Here is a 16,272-nt window from a genome sequence, read left to right as displayed (position 1 = left end):
AGAGAAGGATACTCCATTCAGACTCAGGATCTGAATACAGACCAGGACATGTCTGAGACTGTGCTGGGCATCCAGATCTCTTTGTAGAGACAGAAACTCCAGAAACAGCAGCCAAGTGGGTTTGGGAGGAGAGAAGCTCAGGAAATAAGGGAATCTACACAAGGTATGTTACTGCCGTGGTTTGTTTTTCTTAACTTTGGGCTTTGTCTGCATGCTTGGTGACTGGGTTCATATATGTGCCACTATGTTATTCGTAAGGTGGATAGATTCAATATTTTGTGGAGAAGGAAGGCACCCATCCATATGGTTTGTTCTTACAGTAATAGTGACAACTCCACACTCCTTCTTTTCCAGTGGATGCTGTCAGGCCCCAAGCAGTAAGAGAGCTATGGGGAAGTTACAGTTTGGCTCATGTGTTGCTTCTGGATTACAGGATGTTAGACCTGTACAGCTCCAAATAACATTTCAGACTGACTTCTCTGGCACAACTGTGATGATTATTAGAAACCAACCTATGACCTGAAGCAACAAGAGACTAATTTTCAGAGCAGAATGGTGAACAGTGTAATTTAGCTCTATTTTACCCAAATTCACCAGATTAGTTTGTCAACATTTCTTTGTGTGTTTGTTTTTAAGGACACAGGTGTCCAAGTGCCTAGATTGGCACTGAAGGTAGAATCCTGATCTCCTTTGATGCTGGTGTGGATTTGCTTTCCTGTCTTCAGCTCAGGCACACTGCTTATCTTGCTTTGAGAGAAGAACAAGAGCAAACTCACCAGTCTGGCTCCCTCCACAGTCATTCTGTTTGGACTTCTTTTCTGACTACAGCCAGCTGAAGGTTTTCTTCCAGCATTTTGCTGTCCATAGAAAGCAGCCCAGTATGAGTCTGTCTATGGTGTCTATCCTTTGACTCATTTCAGCAACTACTCACTCACGTGTTCTCATATAAGCCTGATATATTTGCCTTCCCTCCTTCCCCTTCCTCATCCCCAAAGAAACAAAGGTGACAGAGGAGATCATTATGATTATGCCCTTATCACTTAGAATTCGAGCACAGGGTGTCTTTCTGAAAGGCTCTGAAAATCGGTTGTGAAACGAGAGGTATTTTTTCTACTCAGTTCCTCAATATAGGGAGTTTGCTGCAGTTTCTTTGTGTCTCCATTAACCATTTTCCTATGTTTAAATTTCAGATGCTACAAATTTACCGTGGCCACAGTTGGAGAATTCTGGCTCCCTAGCTGAAGCGTTTGATCAGATGTCTGGCAACACAAGTGATGATTCTTGACAAATTTTCCTGTCAACAAGTGGAAAACAAGGAAAATATGGTGCTTTTTGACTTCTAGAGAGACATGGGAAGGGACAGTGGAATTTACAGATTACATTCAGGAAAATGGAAATTCGAAGATGATACACTAAACTGATTTTTCTGATTGCCAAGACAAATCTAGGGAAGAGGACAGAGAAACTATGGCAGGGAGACTGCATAATGGGGAAAAGAAGCTGGAAGAGCAGGAGCTCTTCAGGGAGTACATGCATTGCCCGAAGGCAGGCTGCACGGTATGTCCCTCTAAGGTCCCTATGCTTGGGCAGCACGTACCAGCTGCTCAACACAGTGCTTTGGTAAGATGCAAGACAATGTTTATGAGACTTTCTTCTGGGTCATCCCCATGGTCCTCAGCCCTATCTGTGATGGAGAGAAAGGGACAGGAATCCACACAATCCCTGTATTCTTTTTGTACCACATTTGAAAAGCTAGCTCCCAGTTCCTGGAGTATTCTGCTTGTTTGTTTTTCCTCTGGGGGGTTGTTTGCATAGCATGATTTTTCAGCATCCCTGCATGTTTTCTGTTTTAATAAGTGTATCTTCCAGAATTTCTTTCTCAGAGAAATAACTAAGAAAGATTTTAAAGCGACTTTAGAACAGTACTGAATTGAAGTGTAGTTTCCCCTCTACTTCACTGTAGGACAATGTCCCTCACTTAAAATACTTCCTGACCAAATCTACCACTGCTATGTAGTAGAATCTCCTTTCCAAAAACAGGTCGAAAGTGCTGTCTCTGTTCTGTTCTGTAGATGCAGTTGCTTGTCCCAAGTCTCGGACAATCAAGCTGATGACAGTGGCCTAGTTCTAAGCATTACACTTGCCTGGTAATGTTTTTCTGTAAGCAACTTGGAGAACTATTAAGATGAATTGGTCATCACTACTGTATTAGTGACAAATATCTGGACATGAGAGTCCCAGTCAAGCTTTTCCAGTGATGTTACATGATTTTTACCTACAGTGGCAGTGGGTGTCTAAGTGAATATCTCGTCTGGGTCATATGAAAAAAGCTGCTTGTGTTTTGAATAGTTTATAACATGGAAGTATACCCAGGTGAAAATTAATCATGTGGTGATTTTGAAGTGTATCCTAGAAATGGCTGGCCTTTTCAGTTAAAGACAGAAGTTGGAACAGCTCACAACTCTTCAGAGCTCTAGGAAGCCTCGTACAAAATGCTGATAATCAGTTATCTACAAATGCTGTTCCAGGAGCTGTTGGGTAGGTCAGCAGAAGGCAGTGTGCTCGAGGTGTGTGGGCACATGGTGGAACCCAGGCTGAAGCAGGATGTCTGGCAGAAAGGCATTACACTCTGACTGTTTACATTGGTGCACCAGTATTTCTCTGAGAGGTAAAATGACAAGATTTTTCTGTCCAGAGAATGGTAGACTAGACCTGAAGCCCTCACTGTATGCTTCGGATCCTGTGCAGAGTGTGTTTACAAATTTGACCTAATGGAAAGCATTGATTACTGTTTTAAGATTTTGTATTGACATTGATATCTTCAGTTTGTCTTTAAACTGCTTTCTACAAACTGTTTCCTTATCTATGTAAGCCTTTTTGTGCCGAGAAACAGATTTCCTTGTAAAGCATCTTTCAGTTGGCAGATATTATTAGTTTAATACTATAAAAACTATTTTAAAATACCCAGCACTTCTTTGGGGGAAAAAAGTGTCACTGAGTCAATGTGTATGCCATCATCATTCCCATTCATATGCAAGTCAGAACAAATGTTGAACACATCATGTAGGTTTTTGTCCTTCTCTTGTTTCTTTGTCTGGGAAAGCAAGAACAGTGTTTACTTTGCAGTCTGTAGCAAACTGTGCTGATCTATAGCAACTGTAGCTGTGAATGCATTATTGTAATCCTACAGAAGGTAGTGCTGGCTTGCAGGTGTACAGACACGCACATAAACACACACCGCTCTCTGTCTTTTCACCATGAATGTCCAAGCACTTTAGTTCAATGTTGGTTAGTATACAGATAACTGTTAAGTTGTTAGTATATGCTATAGTTGTACGGAAAGACCCTGACCACAACTGGGACCTAAAGGATAACTACGCAGCAAGAAATTATTTCCATTTCAAATACTGATTTAAGTGTTGCAAGGTAGGGGGATGGCATGGGACAAGAACAGGCACTTATTTGAGAAGTTATTAACAGAGTTTGAAAACAAACCCTAGGTCTCCAAACTTCTAGCCTGGTGTTCTCCTGCTCTTCATCTCCAAGTGACTGGCTGTGTACGCTTGGCACCACGACTGTTATGTTTGGCGTACAAGTCAGGTTGGAAGTAAATTAATTTACTTTGTACTTTGTAGCTGTTCCCATAAGACATCTCTATTACTGGTTTAGTCTTACATTTGCGTGCTTATAACTGAATACTTGTAACATATATTTATTATGAGAAGTAGCGGTATCCTGAAAGTAATAATAGTGTGTTTATTCTTCATTATTTGTGGTGCTTACTGTTTTATTTAATTGCTCTGTGTATCTATGAAACAGGTTGCCACTGAGAAATCTTAATTTGGTAGAGACATAGGAATTTAAGGCTGTCTTAATTTTACTGACAAAACAAGGGTGAAAGAGAGTTCAAAGACTGAATTTCATGGTGATACTAAGTGAATCAGTGTTCTACTATAAATCTGTTTCATCTTTGCCAATTTGGGATCCATGACCATGATGTAGAGTAGATATTCTCAGTGTATCACAGCTTGTATTTTTCACATGGGAAAATGGAAGTATTCCATAGCCTTACATTTCCGATCTGTAATGTGTGAAATTTCAAAGGTTATGTTTCATGCTAGGAGTTTCAGAATGTAGACTTGACATTTATGGAACAAATAGAAATCTGGGACGATGTTGCTTAATGCAGCCAAGTGTTACCTTTCTTTGTTGTTAATAACTTAATTTTTAATATTCTCAGTATGTCATGCATATAAGTTCAAAAGAAAGTGGTTTCTGCATTAATGGTTTATCTGTATGCTACATTTTTTTCATTCTGAGTTGAAAAGATGTGGGAAAGGAAAAAAATTTAAAAGTATCCTGAGCAGCAGTAAAATAAGAGCATAGAGCTTGACATTTTGCTTCTGATACTCTTTTGGGGATGTCTTTTTCCCCTCTCTCCAGTTACCTTTTTGTTTATTTTGTCTGCTTTCATTCTTACTTCAAAGACAACTTTATTGTTTTTTACTGAGAGAGTCAACCGTTTTGTCACGTGGCTGAAGTATTTTCCTGTGTTAAGATCAACTAAATATGAAACGATTATTTGTAAGAACACATAATGGCATTCACGAAGCCTCCGACACATTGCTATACTCCAGCAGGAGCGTCAACTCTCAAAAAAAGAGAAGAGACTTGGTTGTCACCTCTGATTAATTGCATGATGTTTTTCTTTTGCCATCTATCTTCAGAGTTTGAGGTTCTTTAATGGTTGTCTTTTTATGTTATTTTGAGTTCTTTTGATGAAAATGGTTTGATAGGTTACTTAAAGATTTTGGCAATAAAAATATTTGCATTACACAAATTAATTATGCCAAACCCCATATAATGACCATGGCAGTGTTATTCAACAGATGGTCACAGGTTCATTTTTGTGAATGGGAATATTGGGAATTCTCCATATTCATTATGTGCGAGAGACTCACAGATGTCCTTTGTCAATCTGCTTGTGAAAGGCTGGATGTAAGTACTATATTTTGGTGGTGATTCTGAGAAAGCTTTCAAAGTTTAACTTGTATACCATGTGAACTTTAATTTTCTTTCTCTCCTTTTTTATTTTTGTACTGTACAGATAGGATGGTAGTAATGTTTTACAAAATACTTCAAGAGTGATCAGTTCTAGGAATTCACAGTTTCCTGCTTTTTTAACTCGGGCATTTAGCACAAAGTGACTGAATACATTTGAAATGTAAACATAGAGTCTCATTAAAAAAATATATGCTTTATGTAAGCTCTCATGCGCTATATGTATTTCTGTCTTACTTTCCATAGTAAAAATGACACTTCATCATTTGGTAGAATCATCAGCTCCTTCCTGCAGATCTGTAGGAAGCCCAGCTAGGAGGCTATATATCTCTAAATAGGGATGAGATGCAAAAGGCTGTATTGGTAAAAGATGCCAGTGTAGTTTGTGTTAGTTAGTGTTTCTGTATGTGCAGTGAAATCTCAAACCATTTTTCATTGGAATAAGTTACAAATTTCTCATTTTCTTCAGTGCCAGTTACAAATTTGACTCATCTACTTTGTGTTTGTTCCCTTCATCAGAAGAGCCAAAACTAGAGATTTATTTGATCATGGCGACTGGAAGAGCACTAAATTAGCTTGGTGTGCTAAAAGCTCAATATAGCAAAATGTGGGGTGTATGTTTGGCTTTGAGTAATCCCATTGACTTCCCAGCTAAGCAGAATTAATCTTGGGATACAAGAATCTTGCTTTATCCTGCAGTATTCTTGTATCCTAAAATTAATATCCCTCAGGCTAAGTGCAGAGAAGTTACATATTTGTCCTCAGCAAAGACTGCACAGTGTGTCCTTGTTTTGTGCTTAACTCCTTCTGGTGGTTGACTTTACTAGTAACTGCTTATCAATTGGCAGTTTCTCCCTCTGCTGGGTTGCTGCTAGTATTGTCTTGTATAGAGATGTCTATCCAAAATTTCAGACCTTGCAGATTTAAATTCAAAGGAAAATTTAACACAAAATTATTGTGTTTAGCTGGGAATAATACGTCCCTCTCAACAGCAAAATCTCAGCCATCTCTTTACCCTGAAAATCAAATGTTATTTATTTGGTATTTTCGTACTCTCCTCCGCTCCCTTAAATCTTTTCTTCGACAAATGAAAAGATAGAGAGGCATAGGGAAGATTATTCATCCTTTCTCTGGGCACAGCATAGTTCATTGGCACTTTCTGTTGAAACTATGACTTAGATTTCGATGTTTACATGGTTTTAATTTTTTTTACATTCTACAACCTGTCTTTCAGGTGTCCATCCGCATGTGTGTAGCTTTACTGTCAGCTTGAGTCATCCCGTACAGACTGATTTCCAAACTTAATTATGGGCCCTCCGTGGTGATCAGTTCCTTGTGCTGTGAAATTGGAGGAGATGGGGGAGGGACAGACAGTGAACAAGGCATGTTAGGGAAAAGAAACCCTGAAAAGCAAATGTGTGTCAAAGGAAAATGGTGTCTTGAAGGTTTGTGCTTGATCGTGACGTGTTGAGGTGCCTAGTCTCTAGCTCAGAAGTGGGCTGTGCTCAAAGTAAATGGTTCTGGCAGCAACTTCTGCCTGCTTCCAACTGTGTTCCCCCCTCCTGTGGCTCTGAGTCTCTGGGGGGTGCTGAGAGGAGCTGTTCAGTCTTGTGTTTGTGCTCCATGAGCATGGGATGGCCTGTGTTTCTTGGAAGTGCCAGGCCAGTTGCATAAATGTGTTCTTAAGGTCCATAAGTGTCCCTTCTGTAACATAACAAAGGTAAGTGGCGTGCCTGGCAAAGACTGGGTACCACTGCCCGTGCTCCAGCAGCACGTGTGTCACCTGAGTTGTACAAATGCTGCCCGTCATTGGTTGGGAATACACTGCTTTACTTCTTCTCGTTTATGGACATTCATTCTAAAGCATTGCAAATCCACTCAGAGGCTTTACGAAGAATCTACCTTTGTGACAGAGGCTGTATGAATCATAAAAATTATATTTCCTTATGGATGCTGGCAACAAGGTCCTTGGTAGAGCTGGAAATTGTCTTGAAGGGCAAGGAGGAGGCTAGAGCAGAACATGGAGCATAGTTGGGCTCTTATTTGTTTGTCTAAGGAGGATGATACAAGGGCAGCTAGTTCTTCTGTCTGCTCTTCATCAGGCAAATCAGGCTGTGGGGCACAACAATATAAAGTTGGGCTTGTGGTTATATTGGTGTGCTGTTAGCACAGAAGTCAGCTGTCTTTTCAGTTGATGTTTAGTTACCGTCTCAGTTGTTTTACTTATTAAATAAAGATCAAGCTAAGTGTCTATTAGCTTGGCAGGACTGTGCACTGAGAATAATTTTTGGAATTTGGGCAAATTTTTGAGAAATGTTAACATTTCAGAATTTTCTGTCCACAAGTCTGGCTGTGCTCACTCAATACCAGTATCAATTTTCTGTCTCAAAAATGTGTGAGTTATAGGCTGTTCTTCATGGCTTTCTGCTTGCTTCCTCAGTTCAGTGCAGATCTGACCAGCTTCCTCTCTTTGTTTGATTTCAAGTGTTCTGATTTGCTTTTTATTGCACAGTGCTTATGTGTCTTTTAAGAAGTGTACTGTAAAAGAGGTTAATCAATGAAATAGCTTTTGTGTGGCTTGCTGTATTTTATGTTGTATAGTGTGTTATTTAGAGTGATATTGATTTTTTTTCAGAGGGTTTTTTTATTATTTAGCTGTGTGAACATTTTGGAAAGGTTTTACAGATTAATTGAAGCTGCAGACTTAAAGCTTATAAGGTATCAGTCATTCATGCCCATAAACCCACAGGGATCATTCATATCATATATGTTCCTTGTTGATACAGTATTACTTTAATAAATCCCCCCCAGATGATAACACAAATGGCAATTATAAAAAGAGAGTGTACAGTAAGACTGGAGAAAAATAGACATGAGGACAAGAGAGATCTGTACTAAGCTCAGCCTGTTCTGATTAATTTCAGAATTTTAATGCTTACAAATTTTTTAATTGGCAAGTATTCATATATATTTATATGTTTTAAGATCTTTTGAATCAGATTTAATTTTCCATATAAAACAGTCTGACATATATTTACTATTTTTAATCTTTAAATATTTTGTATTACATTATCAACTCTGTATTCAATCCATTTATGAAGCACAAAGGACTCCCATTTGTAGAGATTTTTCTTGTATCATTTTCCCCCGGATTTGCCAGAACACCGTCATGTTCGTGTTCTGAAGGTTAATGCCCAAAGTCAAGCAGACAGAAGCCAAGTGCTGCAAGGTTTCCGAGATTAGGACTGATTCCCTTCACAAAAATAAATGATTCCTGCCATGTTCAGTGATTTTGTGCAGCACTACTCACGGCTGAGCGAGTGCATCAATACTGTAGTCCTTACATGCTGTACATACTGATGACACTCTGTGTTAACTTGATTGACTGAGCAGTATAGTGGAGAGGATGCACCTGCGAGAGATGTGCAGACATATATATTTTTATTCTGGGTTCGAAACATTTATTTTACATTTTTTTCCCTAGGAAGTCTTAGCTTCACGTTCCTTGGGTTATCATGTTGTGCTGTTAAGGTAGAGCAAACAGTTACGTGCTTCTTTTTGTCAAAACTGCACTGGAAAATGATCTAAGGCGCGTCTTCTGTATCTCTATAACCAAAAGCCTGATTCTGTATTTTAAAGGAAAATGACATAAAGGGGACGAGTGTGAAGTCTGGCAAGTCAGTAGCTATGTAAATTATGCTTATTTTAAGAGATTCAGTTTAATGGTAGAGAAACGTCTCGTGTAATTAATTTATAAGCATTATTTTTTGTTACATTTTTATGTTTTGTTATCGTTTTTGTAGGCTTTAAGACAACAGCAGAAAAGAAGAAATGGAGTCTCAATGATGGTAAACAAGACTGTTCCTCGTGTTGTTTTGACACCATTAAAGGTGTCTGACGAGCAGTCGGATTCACCTTCAGGTAAATAGCTAAAGGACCATTTGCTTGAGCAGCTGTAGTCACAGAGCCTTGCTCTTCATCAGCTGTGTAGCATACAGGATTTAGGACTGCTGAAATAATATTTCCACTTGGTGGCTTTTTTTAAAGTCTTTATTCCTTTATCATATCTGATGTCTCAAGGATAGAGATTTTTCTTAAATAAAGAACCAAAGGCGGACAGTAAAATGACAATTGGTAACAGCAGCAGCTTTAATGGAATGCAAAGTAACGTTTTGTTTGGCTCTGGAACTCTGCTGGAGGACCACATGCTGGGATTCAGTGCCATGAAAAGGGGAGGGGGAAGGAATGGCAAGCTTCTCTGTGAATGTGAATTTGTGTCTCGTTCTGCAGCGCGGGACTCGAATCCTTTTGTTAGCTTTTCTTCTTCTGGTATCGTGCTTATCGCTGCAGCACTACCTTGACCTTTCGTTCTGGTGATTAAGTTGCTTCATTTTAAGACATTTCTATGTCTATGTTTAACACAGATTGACAATTGTATTTCTAGGCATACCTCTCCTATAAATGTTTCTTCACAGAGAAGTAATCTTTTCTCGCCTTTAGATTGCTTTACTGCCCCATAATTTGAGGTTAGAAATTATTTTTAAAGATATCTCTTGGGCATTATAGGAAAATGTTATTTTTATTAGATCAGTGAACATTTTTATTGACTGCAGTGTTCAGGAAACTTTATTTTTCATCACTTAATTGATTTATTGAGCTTTTACTTCCATTTCCTCTGATGATGAGAAATCATATTGTGATCAGGAAGGTATATAATCTTTCAGCAAGTGAATGTTGTGTTTTTTTTAAATTCTCTTTTTGTTTTGCTTACAGTGTAGAGGGTGCTGGGGGGGATTGTTGGTACAAGTGCATCAGTATCATGTTTGGGATCTTTTTATTTTTTCCTAAGGATCCGAATCTAAAAATGGTGAAGCAGATGGTTCTGATAAAGAGATGAAACATGGGCAAAAGTCTCCAACGGGAAAGCAAACAAGCCAGCACTTAAAGAGGTTAAAAAAATCTGGTTTAGGTGAGTATAGTAAAATAAATATCTTACTTTTCATTGTAATACTGATTGTTTTCTAAACTCTCTATTCTCCTTAAAGGTTTTTCTGGTTTGTCTATCCCTTTTCAAACTCAGTACCAGACCCTTTCTCAAAAAGGCATCTTTCTTTCTGGCTACCTGGAAAATCCATGGGCAATTTTTTTCCCCCAGAATGCGTTTCTGTAGTTCCTTTTCAAAGTTTGACACACCGAAGCAACTGCAGACAGAGAGATTATTTAGCAATTGGCTTCTGATTGCTGCATTGTGATTTTTGGGGGGATGAGGGTGAGGTATAGTGAATATTCTTTCTTCCTGGTAAATTTGTAAATTTGTGTGTTTATTCCCAAGGATAATACATATTTGCTTACATACCTGCCCTATTAGAACTTAACACTCTTCTCTTCATTTGCATTATTTCGTGTCCTACATAAAAGTTTGGCTTATCATTTTTGATTGATTCTTTGTTTGGTTGATTTATTTCTTCAGTTGGATCCATAATTATTCTGAAGCTACATCTATTAAGGTGGTAGATAGGGTTTCTGGGTTTATTTTCTGTGGTTTTTAGCAAGATTCATGGATGGTGATCTGTAATTAATGAAAAATTTTCTCTGAAGAGATGCTAAGAGTAAATTCTCAGTAGCTCCATTTGATTTTCCTGCACTGCATGAAATATAATTGGAAATGTTCCCTAAGGAGCAGAAAATATAGTGTTCACTAAGACTCTTGTCTCGACTAAAGTAAAGCAGAATAATTACATAACCGGTTCTTTATCTTTACAAAGGACTTCTTGCATTCAGCATGCTGCTGAATCATTTAGAGAAGTTTCGCAATGTAGCCATATTGGAAAAGTTAGCAAACAAGCTTTTCGTATTGGCTAGATAATCCTAAAAAATATTTAATGCCCGTCTTTGTGGTGATGAGATTGTTCTTCTTTATTAATGATCCAGCCTAGCCCTATTTTTATGTATAATGATTTTGTAAAACAGCTTGAAGGGTTGTTAAACATGCTATTGCGAGTTCCCGACACTGTTTACTCTGAGTCTTATTGTATCACAGCCTCCCATGAAAGAGTACTTTGGTTTCATATATTGCCTTTCTGCAGATTATTCATCAGTCTCAGATGGATAGCTAGTTGTCTGTGTTGATCAAGTGGCATTATTCAAAACTAGAACTACTCCTTCAGTAGTACAACTTTTGCTATGCAAAGTTACATTCAATTTTACATTTTCTTCTCATTTTCTCTACATTTAAGACTGAGATACATAATTCGATGTATACATTCCTGCCCATCCCCAGATGTTTCATTAGCTGTTGTTGACCAATGATACTGAATGTAGAATGAATTAATTAGATTTTTGTGGATTTCAGAAAATGTCCTCTGGGCTTTTGGGAATTTTTGAAATGCAGAGAACTTTGTATATGGTTTAAGAGTTTCTGTTCTTGTACCTGCTGATCCTTATGACATAATATTTCATGGGATGCTATATAGGACAGTTGTTGAGCATCTTTGAGAATGGGTCCAGTGTCATATGTAGTGGATGATTCAGTTACAGACATTGCATGATTGTCTGAAACTCTGCTGACCTGCCCAATATTCAATGCATGCTGTGTTTGGCAGACTTTCAGAGCTCCCATTAAATACAGTGACTTTTTCCCCTTGTAGTTAATGGTTTCTGCCAACTATGTGATTTCTATCCTTTTCCTATCTGGATTTTTATACTTTGATATAGAACCATGGAGCTTCCATCCTTTTCATAGCTAATTCTCCCTGCTGGAAACTAATCTCTTCTTTTCTGAGGCTGTAAGCTTGAGTTTCTCTCTCATCTTCCAGATTCTATTTCTGATCTGGGCAGTGGTCCACCGAGACTCTGCGAGCAGCTATATAAGGATTCAAAATGTCTTTCTCTGTGGAAAACAATATAAAAAACATTGGCATATGTTTTGTCATAAACTCCTCTCAGAAGTACAGTTAGCTATAGAGTAGTGCCATACTCTTGTTGTATGCCACAGAACTGCTACTTTCCATGCTACTCCCTAATACTTTGCTAAAAACTAATTACAAACTTGAGACCTTCAGTAAAGGTCCTAAATTAGCCATAGGAAGGGTATAGGAGACAGAATTTGTTTTTCTTCTGAACAGATTTTGGTTTTTTAAGTTACAGCTGTGCTGGGCATCCACAGTGAGCTACTGGCCTATCATCCTGGGAATAATATACGTATTTCTTCCATCAGCTGGTAAAACCTCCATAGCAGCCCGTAAGCAGTAACAGGTCAAATAAATTGGAAAATATGTGACCTAGGCAGACCTAGGAAGAATTAGATTTGACTTTCTGATACTGTCTTGGGCTTTTTGCGCTATTGAAATATCTACCACTGAAGGATGTTGCTGACTTTGCAGTCATAATTATTCTTTTAGTTTGGATCATGCCTATGTATAGGTCTTTCCTTAGGATATGAAGCATTAGCTAGGGAAAATGTTATTCCAGTTTGGAGTCTTTAGAAGATAGAGGTGTGTAATCTGTATTGATTAAAGAATTGAGCATACATATAGACATTTTAATCAAATACATCACACTTCTTGTGTTACGCTCGAGACTGTGTTCTTTTTGCATTTATGTTTAGTGGGTGGAACAGAGGGTGAGGACAGTTTATTGTGATGCATTCATGAAAATGAGCACTTCTCACATACAATTGTCCTTTACAACAGGGCATTAATTTGTTTGTAATGGAGGCTTTGCTGTAGTGAAATACGGTCTGTTGGAAATACATGTTGGAAAAGGTTATCTTGTGCTGAGTGCAAACTAATCCTTGTCTCATTCAGTTAGCATTGTCTGCTGAAAAGTAAAAGGAAATTGCAAGAATGTATGTGGGAGGCAGTGGTTGAAAGGGAGCTTTTAGAATTTAAAAATCTGCTGCATTTTCTTTCGTTTGTACATTTTTTGGGTGGTGTAATAGCCTTTCAGGGGAGACTGTTATCGGCCTTCCAAGAAATCTGAAGCATAATCGCATTATTTTTATTAGTGTTACTGTTAACTAGTTTGTAGCATTTGAGAAGTCCCTAATAATGAGTATCCCCAAATTCCCCCATTTGTAAGATATATTTCTTATTCTTAATGTGTCAGTTGTAACTCTTGCTGAGAAGTCCTAAATGAATGCCAAATGCCGTCATTGCTCATAGCAGTGGAATATTCTTTTCATTTGCTTTTTTAGAGATTCTGCTGGAGTTTCTGTATGATTTAGTTTATATATGATTTGTGCCTCTTTTTTAGCATCTTTAAAATATTTTAAAGTACAACAGACCAAAACCTGGGGGAGTTTCCTGGGAGCGGGTAGAAGCTTTTAGTTTTTCCAGCCACCAGGACTCCCCACTTCTTCTGTTTGTGTATTCAGCATCATAACATGTTAAGAATGAGAGTAAAAAAGGATTGTAGCAATAGGTATATACCCTGAAGCAGGTAGCAGCAATTGCTCTTTAGGAAGCTTTAAAAAGTATCTTTTAAATACTATCCTAGAAATGATAACAAAATGAGACCAGATGGGACCCCCAGTGGTCATCTGATGTGTTCATCAGCCATAGGGCAAAATCAGTTATACACTTGTCGTTCCTGACAGGTATTAGTCTAACATATCAAAGTTTTCCACTGATGGAGACTGTAATGCCTCCCTATGGATCTAATCCAGTGTCTCCTTATTCTTGGTGGTTGAAAGCTCTCTTTTCTCAGTATCTTAACTGAAATATTTTTTAGCGTTCAAGCTTGTTACTTCGCTATCCACGGTGGACTGTAAGAAGACATTGTTCTTTACACCTGTGCATCAGCCATTTATGTATTTCACCTTCCCTCTGCTGAGTCTTTATCTTACACATTCCTGGGTTTGTATTTTTCCTCATAGATCCTGTTTTCTAAACCTCTCATTAATTCCTGCTTCTGGCTTCTGTGTGTTGACCACTTTTTCTTACAAAAAATCTGAAAAAATACACATTTTCAGATACTAATTTAACACATTAAATGTTCTAATCTCTGCGATCACTGTCTATTCACACGGGTAGTTTTTAGCAGGTGCTGTGGGACAAGTTACATAGGCCATAGCTCACTGCAGATGCGCAGCACAGCTAAAGAGCATCTCTCTGCAATGACTGAATTGTATCATCCTCGTTAAGCCGCCTTTTGGTTCGAAATACTTGCTTCTAATTATATTGATAACATGACAGGAAAATTTTCTGCTGCTGCTGAATTGAGTCCATCTCTTGAGCTAAAGGTAAGAATATGTCAGCTGGGATGTTGACTGGAACACAGATCCTGTAAGAGCTCAGGAGTCAAATACAGGGAATATAAAAAAAGCTGCTAAGACACCTAGAAAAGGCTATTTTATCCTTCTCAGAGTACTGTTTCTCTGGAGCTTACTGTATTATACAATAAAAGCTAAAAACTTAAAAAGAAGAACTGTTCTTTCTCTATTCCTTTATTTGTGTTTAAAGTTATTTCTGTTTATTTACTCCAGGACATTTGAAATGGACCAAAGCTGAGGATATTGACATAGAAACACCAGGATCTATTCTAGTGAACACTAACCTGAGGGCTTTAATAAATAAACACACCTTTGCTTCTTTACCTCAGCATTTTCAACAGTACCTCCTGCTTTTGCTTCCAGAAGTAGACAGGCAGGTGAGTAGCATCATGCAATATTTATTTCTTTAACGGGTATTTTTTACAGTGTGTTGGCATAGACTGATTCGATTGACTAAGTATTGTTCCAAGAAAGAGTACAAAGAAAATTTCCATACTTTCTTGGGTAAAACTGTGAGATGTAGAATGATGGTGAAGTTTATCTAAGCGTCAGCCAGCTCCTGCTTCCTTTCTTTCTGAAAACTGTGCAGCTCCTTGATTTGTCTAAATGGCAGCTGGCCAGCAGATGTTCCGAACTTGCCAAACCTCTTATTTAGCCTTTCTGCCTGTGGTATTGAAGATAAAGAAAGTCTTGAAGATGAGAAGTCTATCATTGTGATCTTCCTGGACAATGTCCAGGTCAATATCAATTCTGTTAATTTCTTCTCACCTTGTACACATCCCTCTGTATGCATCTGCTCAGCTCCAGTGCACTGAATCCATACATTCAGACCTTTCGTAGTTCAGAGCTCATGGCTGTAAGCTCATATGGGTTGTTAATCAGTTTTGTTGAGGAGAATGATATGGGGATTAGCAGGGTGGAAATAAAAGCTCCATTTCCTGTGTTGTTTCCTACAATGTTCGGCCCTTCCTGCATTTATTGGTCAGACTGCAGTCTTAGATTGTGGAGCAAAGAACAACCTTTCCAGAAAAAGAAAGATTATTATTAAAAACAGATCCATAGGAGAAACAATATAATAGTATTTATTCTGAAGTCCACACAAGGCAGTGAAACTCAGCATTGACATATTTTAAGAGAACCTTTTTCCCTGCTGTAAAACAGATTTCAGCTTTTTTTCTTTTTCAGTTTTTTTCCCTTTCTAGTTAATTTACCAGAGAGTAAAAAAGATCTACTAGGTAAAATCAAGTCTTCTTTCAAATCATCAGAGATCTCAATGCTCATGAATTATGTTTCAAGTACAAGGGGCTTATTTAGAGGTTTCTTACTTTAAAATTTGCTTTTTAAAATGGAGGCTTTAGATTTGACAAGCTATTTACCTTCTTATCAGGGTTTTTACAGCAGAGTTTTTGGCAAGAAGATCAAGAGAAAATTTATTGAATTTAATAGCTTTCTAGTTAAAAGCAATGCATTGCTTTTTAATTTTTATGTCAGAAAATGTTCGCATAATTCATACATTGCAAGTATTTTTTCAAGGAGCCAACACTACATAAATGTACACTGTTACTTTGCAGGTGAACTAGTTACAAAAAAGCCATTGTCATGAGACATTTACAAGTGTCCTTCTGTCTGTCGCCTTCTCACAGCATTCTGTGGGTTTGTGTAGTGTGCTGTCTTTCAGCATGCATTTGGAAGGCAGGAGTCTCCATCCATCTCTGGAGGACAAATCAATACATCTGGCCTCCAAGTGTAGTAGTGTGAGGATTGTGTTCTGGTGGGAAATGAAATAGCCCCAAATCCCCACTTGGAGGAGGCCTCTTTTCTTGATGTCTGAGAATATGTCCTAAAGAGTCCCAGATATGGACTAGTGAAAGCAATTGAACTGATACTCTTCTCCTTCCTGTGGCAAGTGGAAAATGCCAGGGAAGTGCTCAAGAATCAAC

The 16,272-nt window shown here is 38.1% G+C and overlaps 1 protein-coding gene across 1 annotated transcript in view; it reads left to right on the top strand.

Moving 5' to 3' along the window:
• Positions 1 to 16,272, top strand: part of LOC104279940 (putative Polycomb group protein ASXL3) — a gene marked incomplete at its 5' end in the record, with an annotated part of 65,967 nt that overhangs the window by 14,594 nt on the left and 35,101 nt on the right. Inside the window, 3 exon segments of the mRNA XM_009877409.1 lie at positions 8,865 to 8,982; positions 9,911 to 10,030; positions 14,546 to 14,709. Coding sequence (XP_009875711.1) covers positions 8,865 to 8,982; positions 9,911 to 10,030; positions 14,546 to 14,709 — 402 coding nt within the window.

Source organism: Apaloderma vittatum, unplaced genomic scaffold, assembly GCF_000703405.1.
Source record: "Apaloderma vittatum isolate BGI_N311 unplaced genomic scaffold, ASM70340v1 scaffold25669, whole genome shotgun sequence".
Classification (NCBI taxonomy): Eukaryota; Metazoa; Chordata; class Aves; order Trogoniformes; family Trogonidae; genus Apaloderma; species Apaloderma vittatum.
This window is presented reverse-complemented; position numbering and strand designations above follow the sequence as displayed.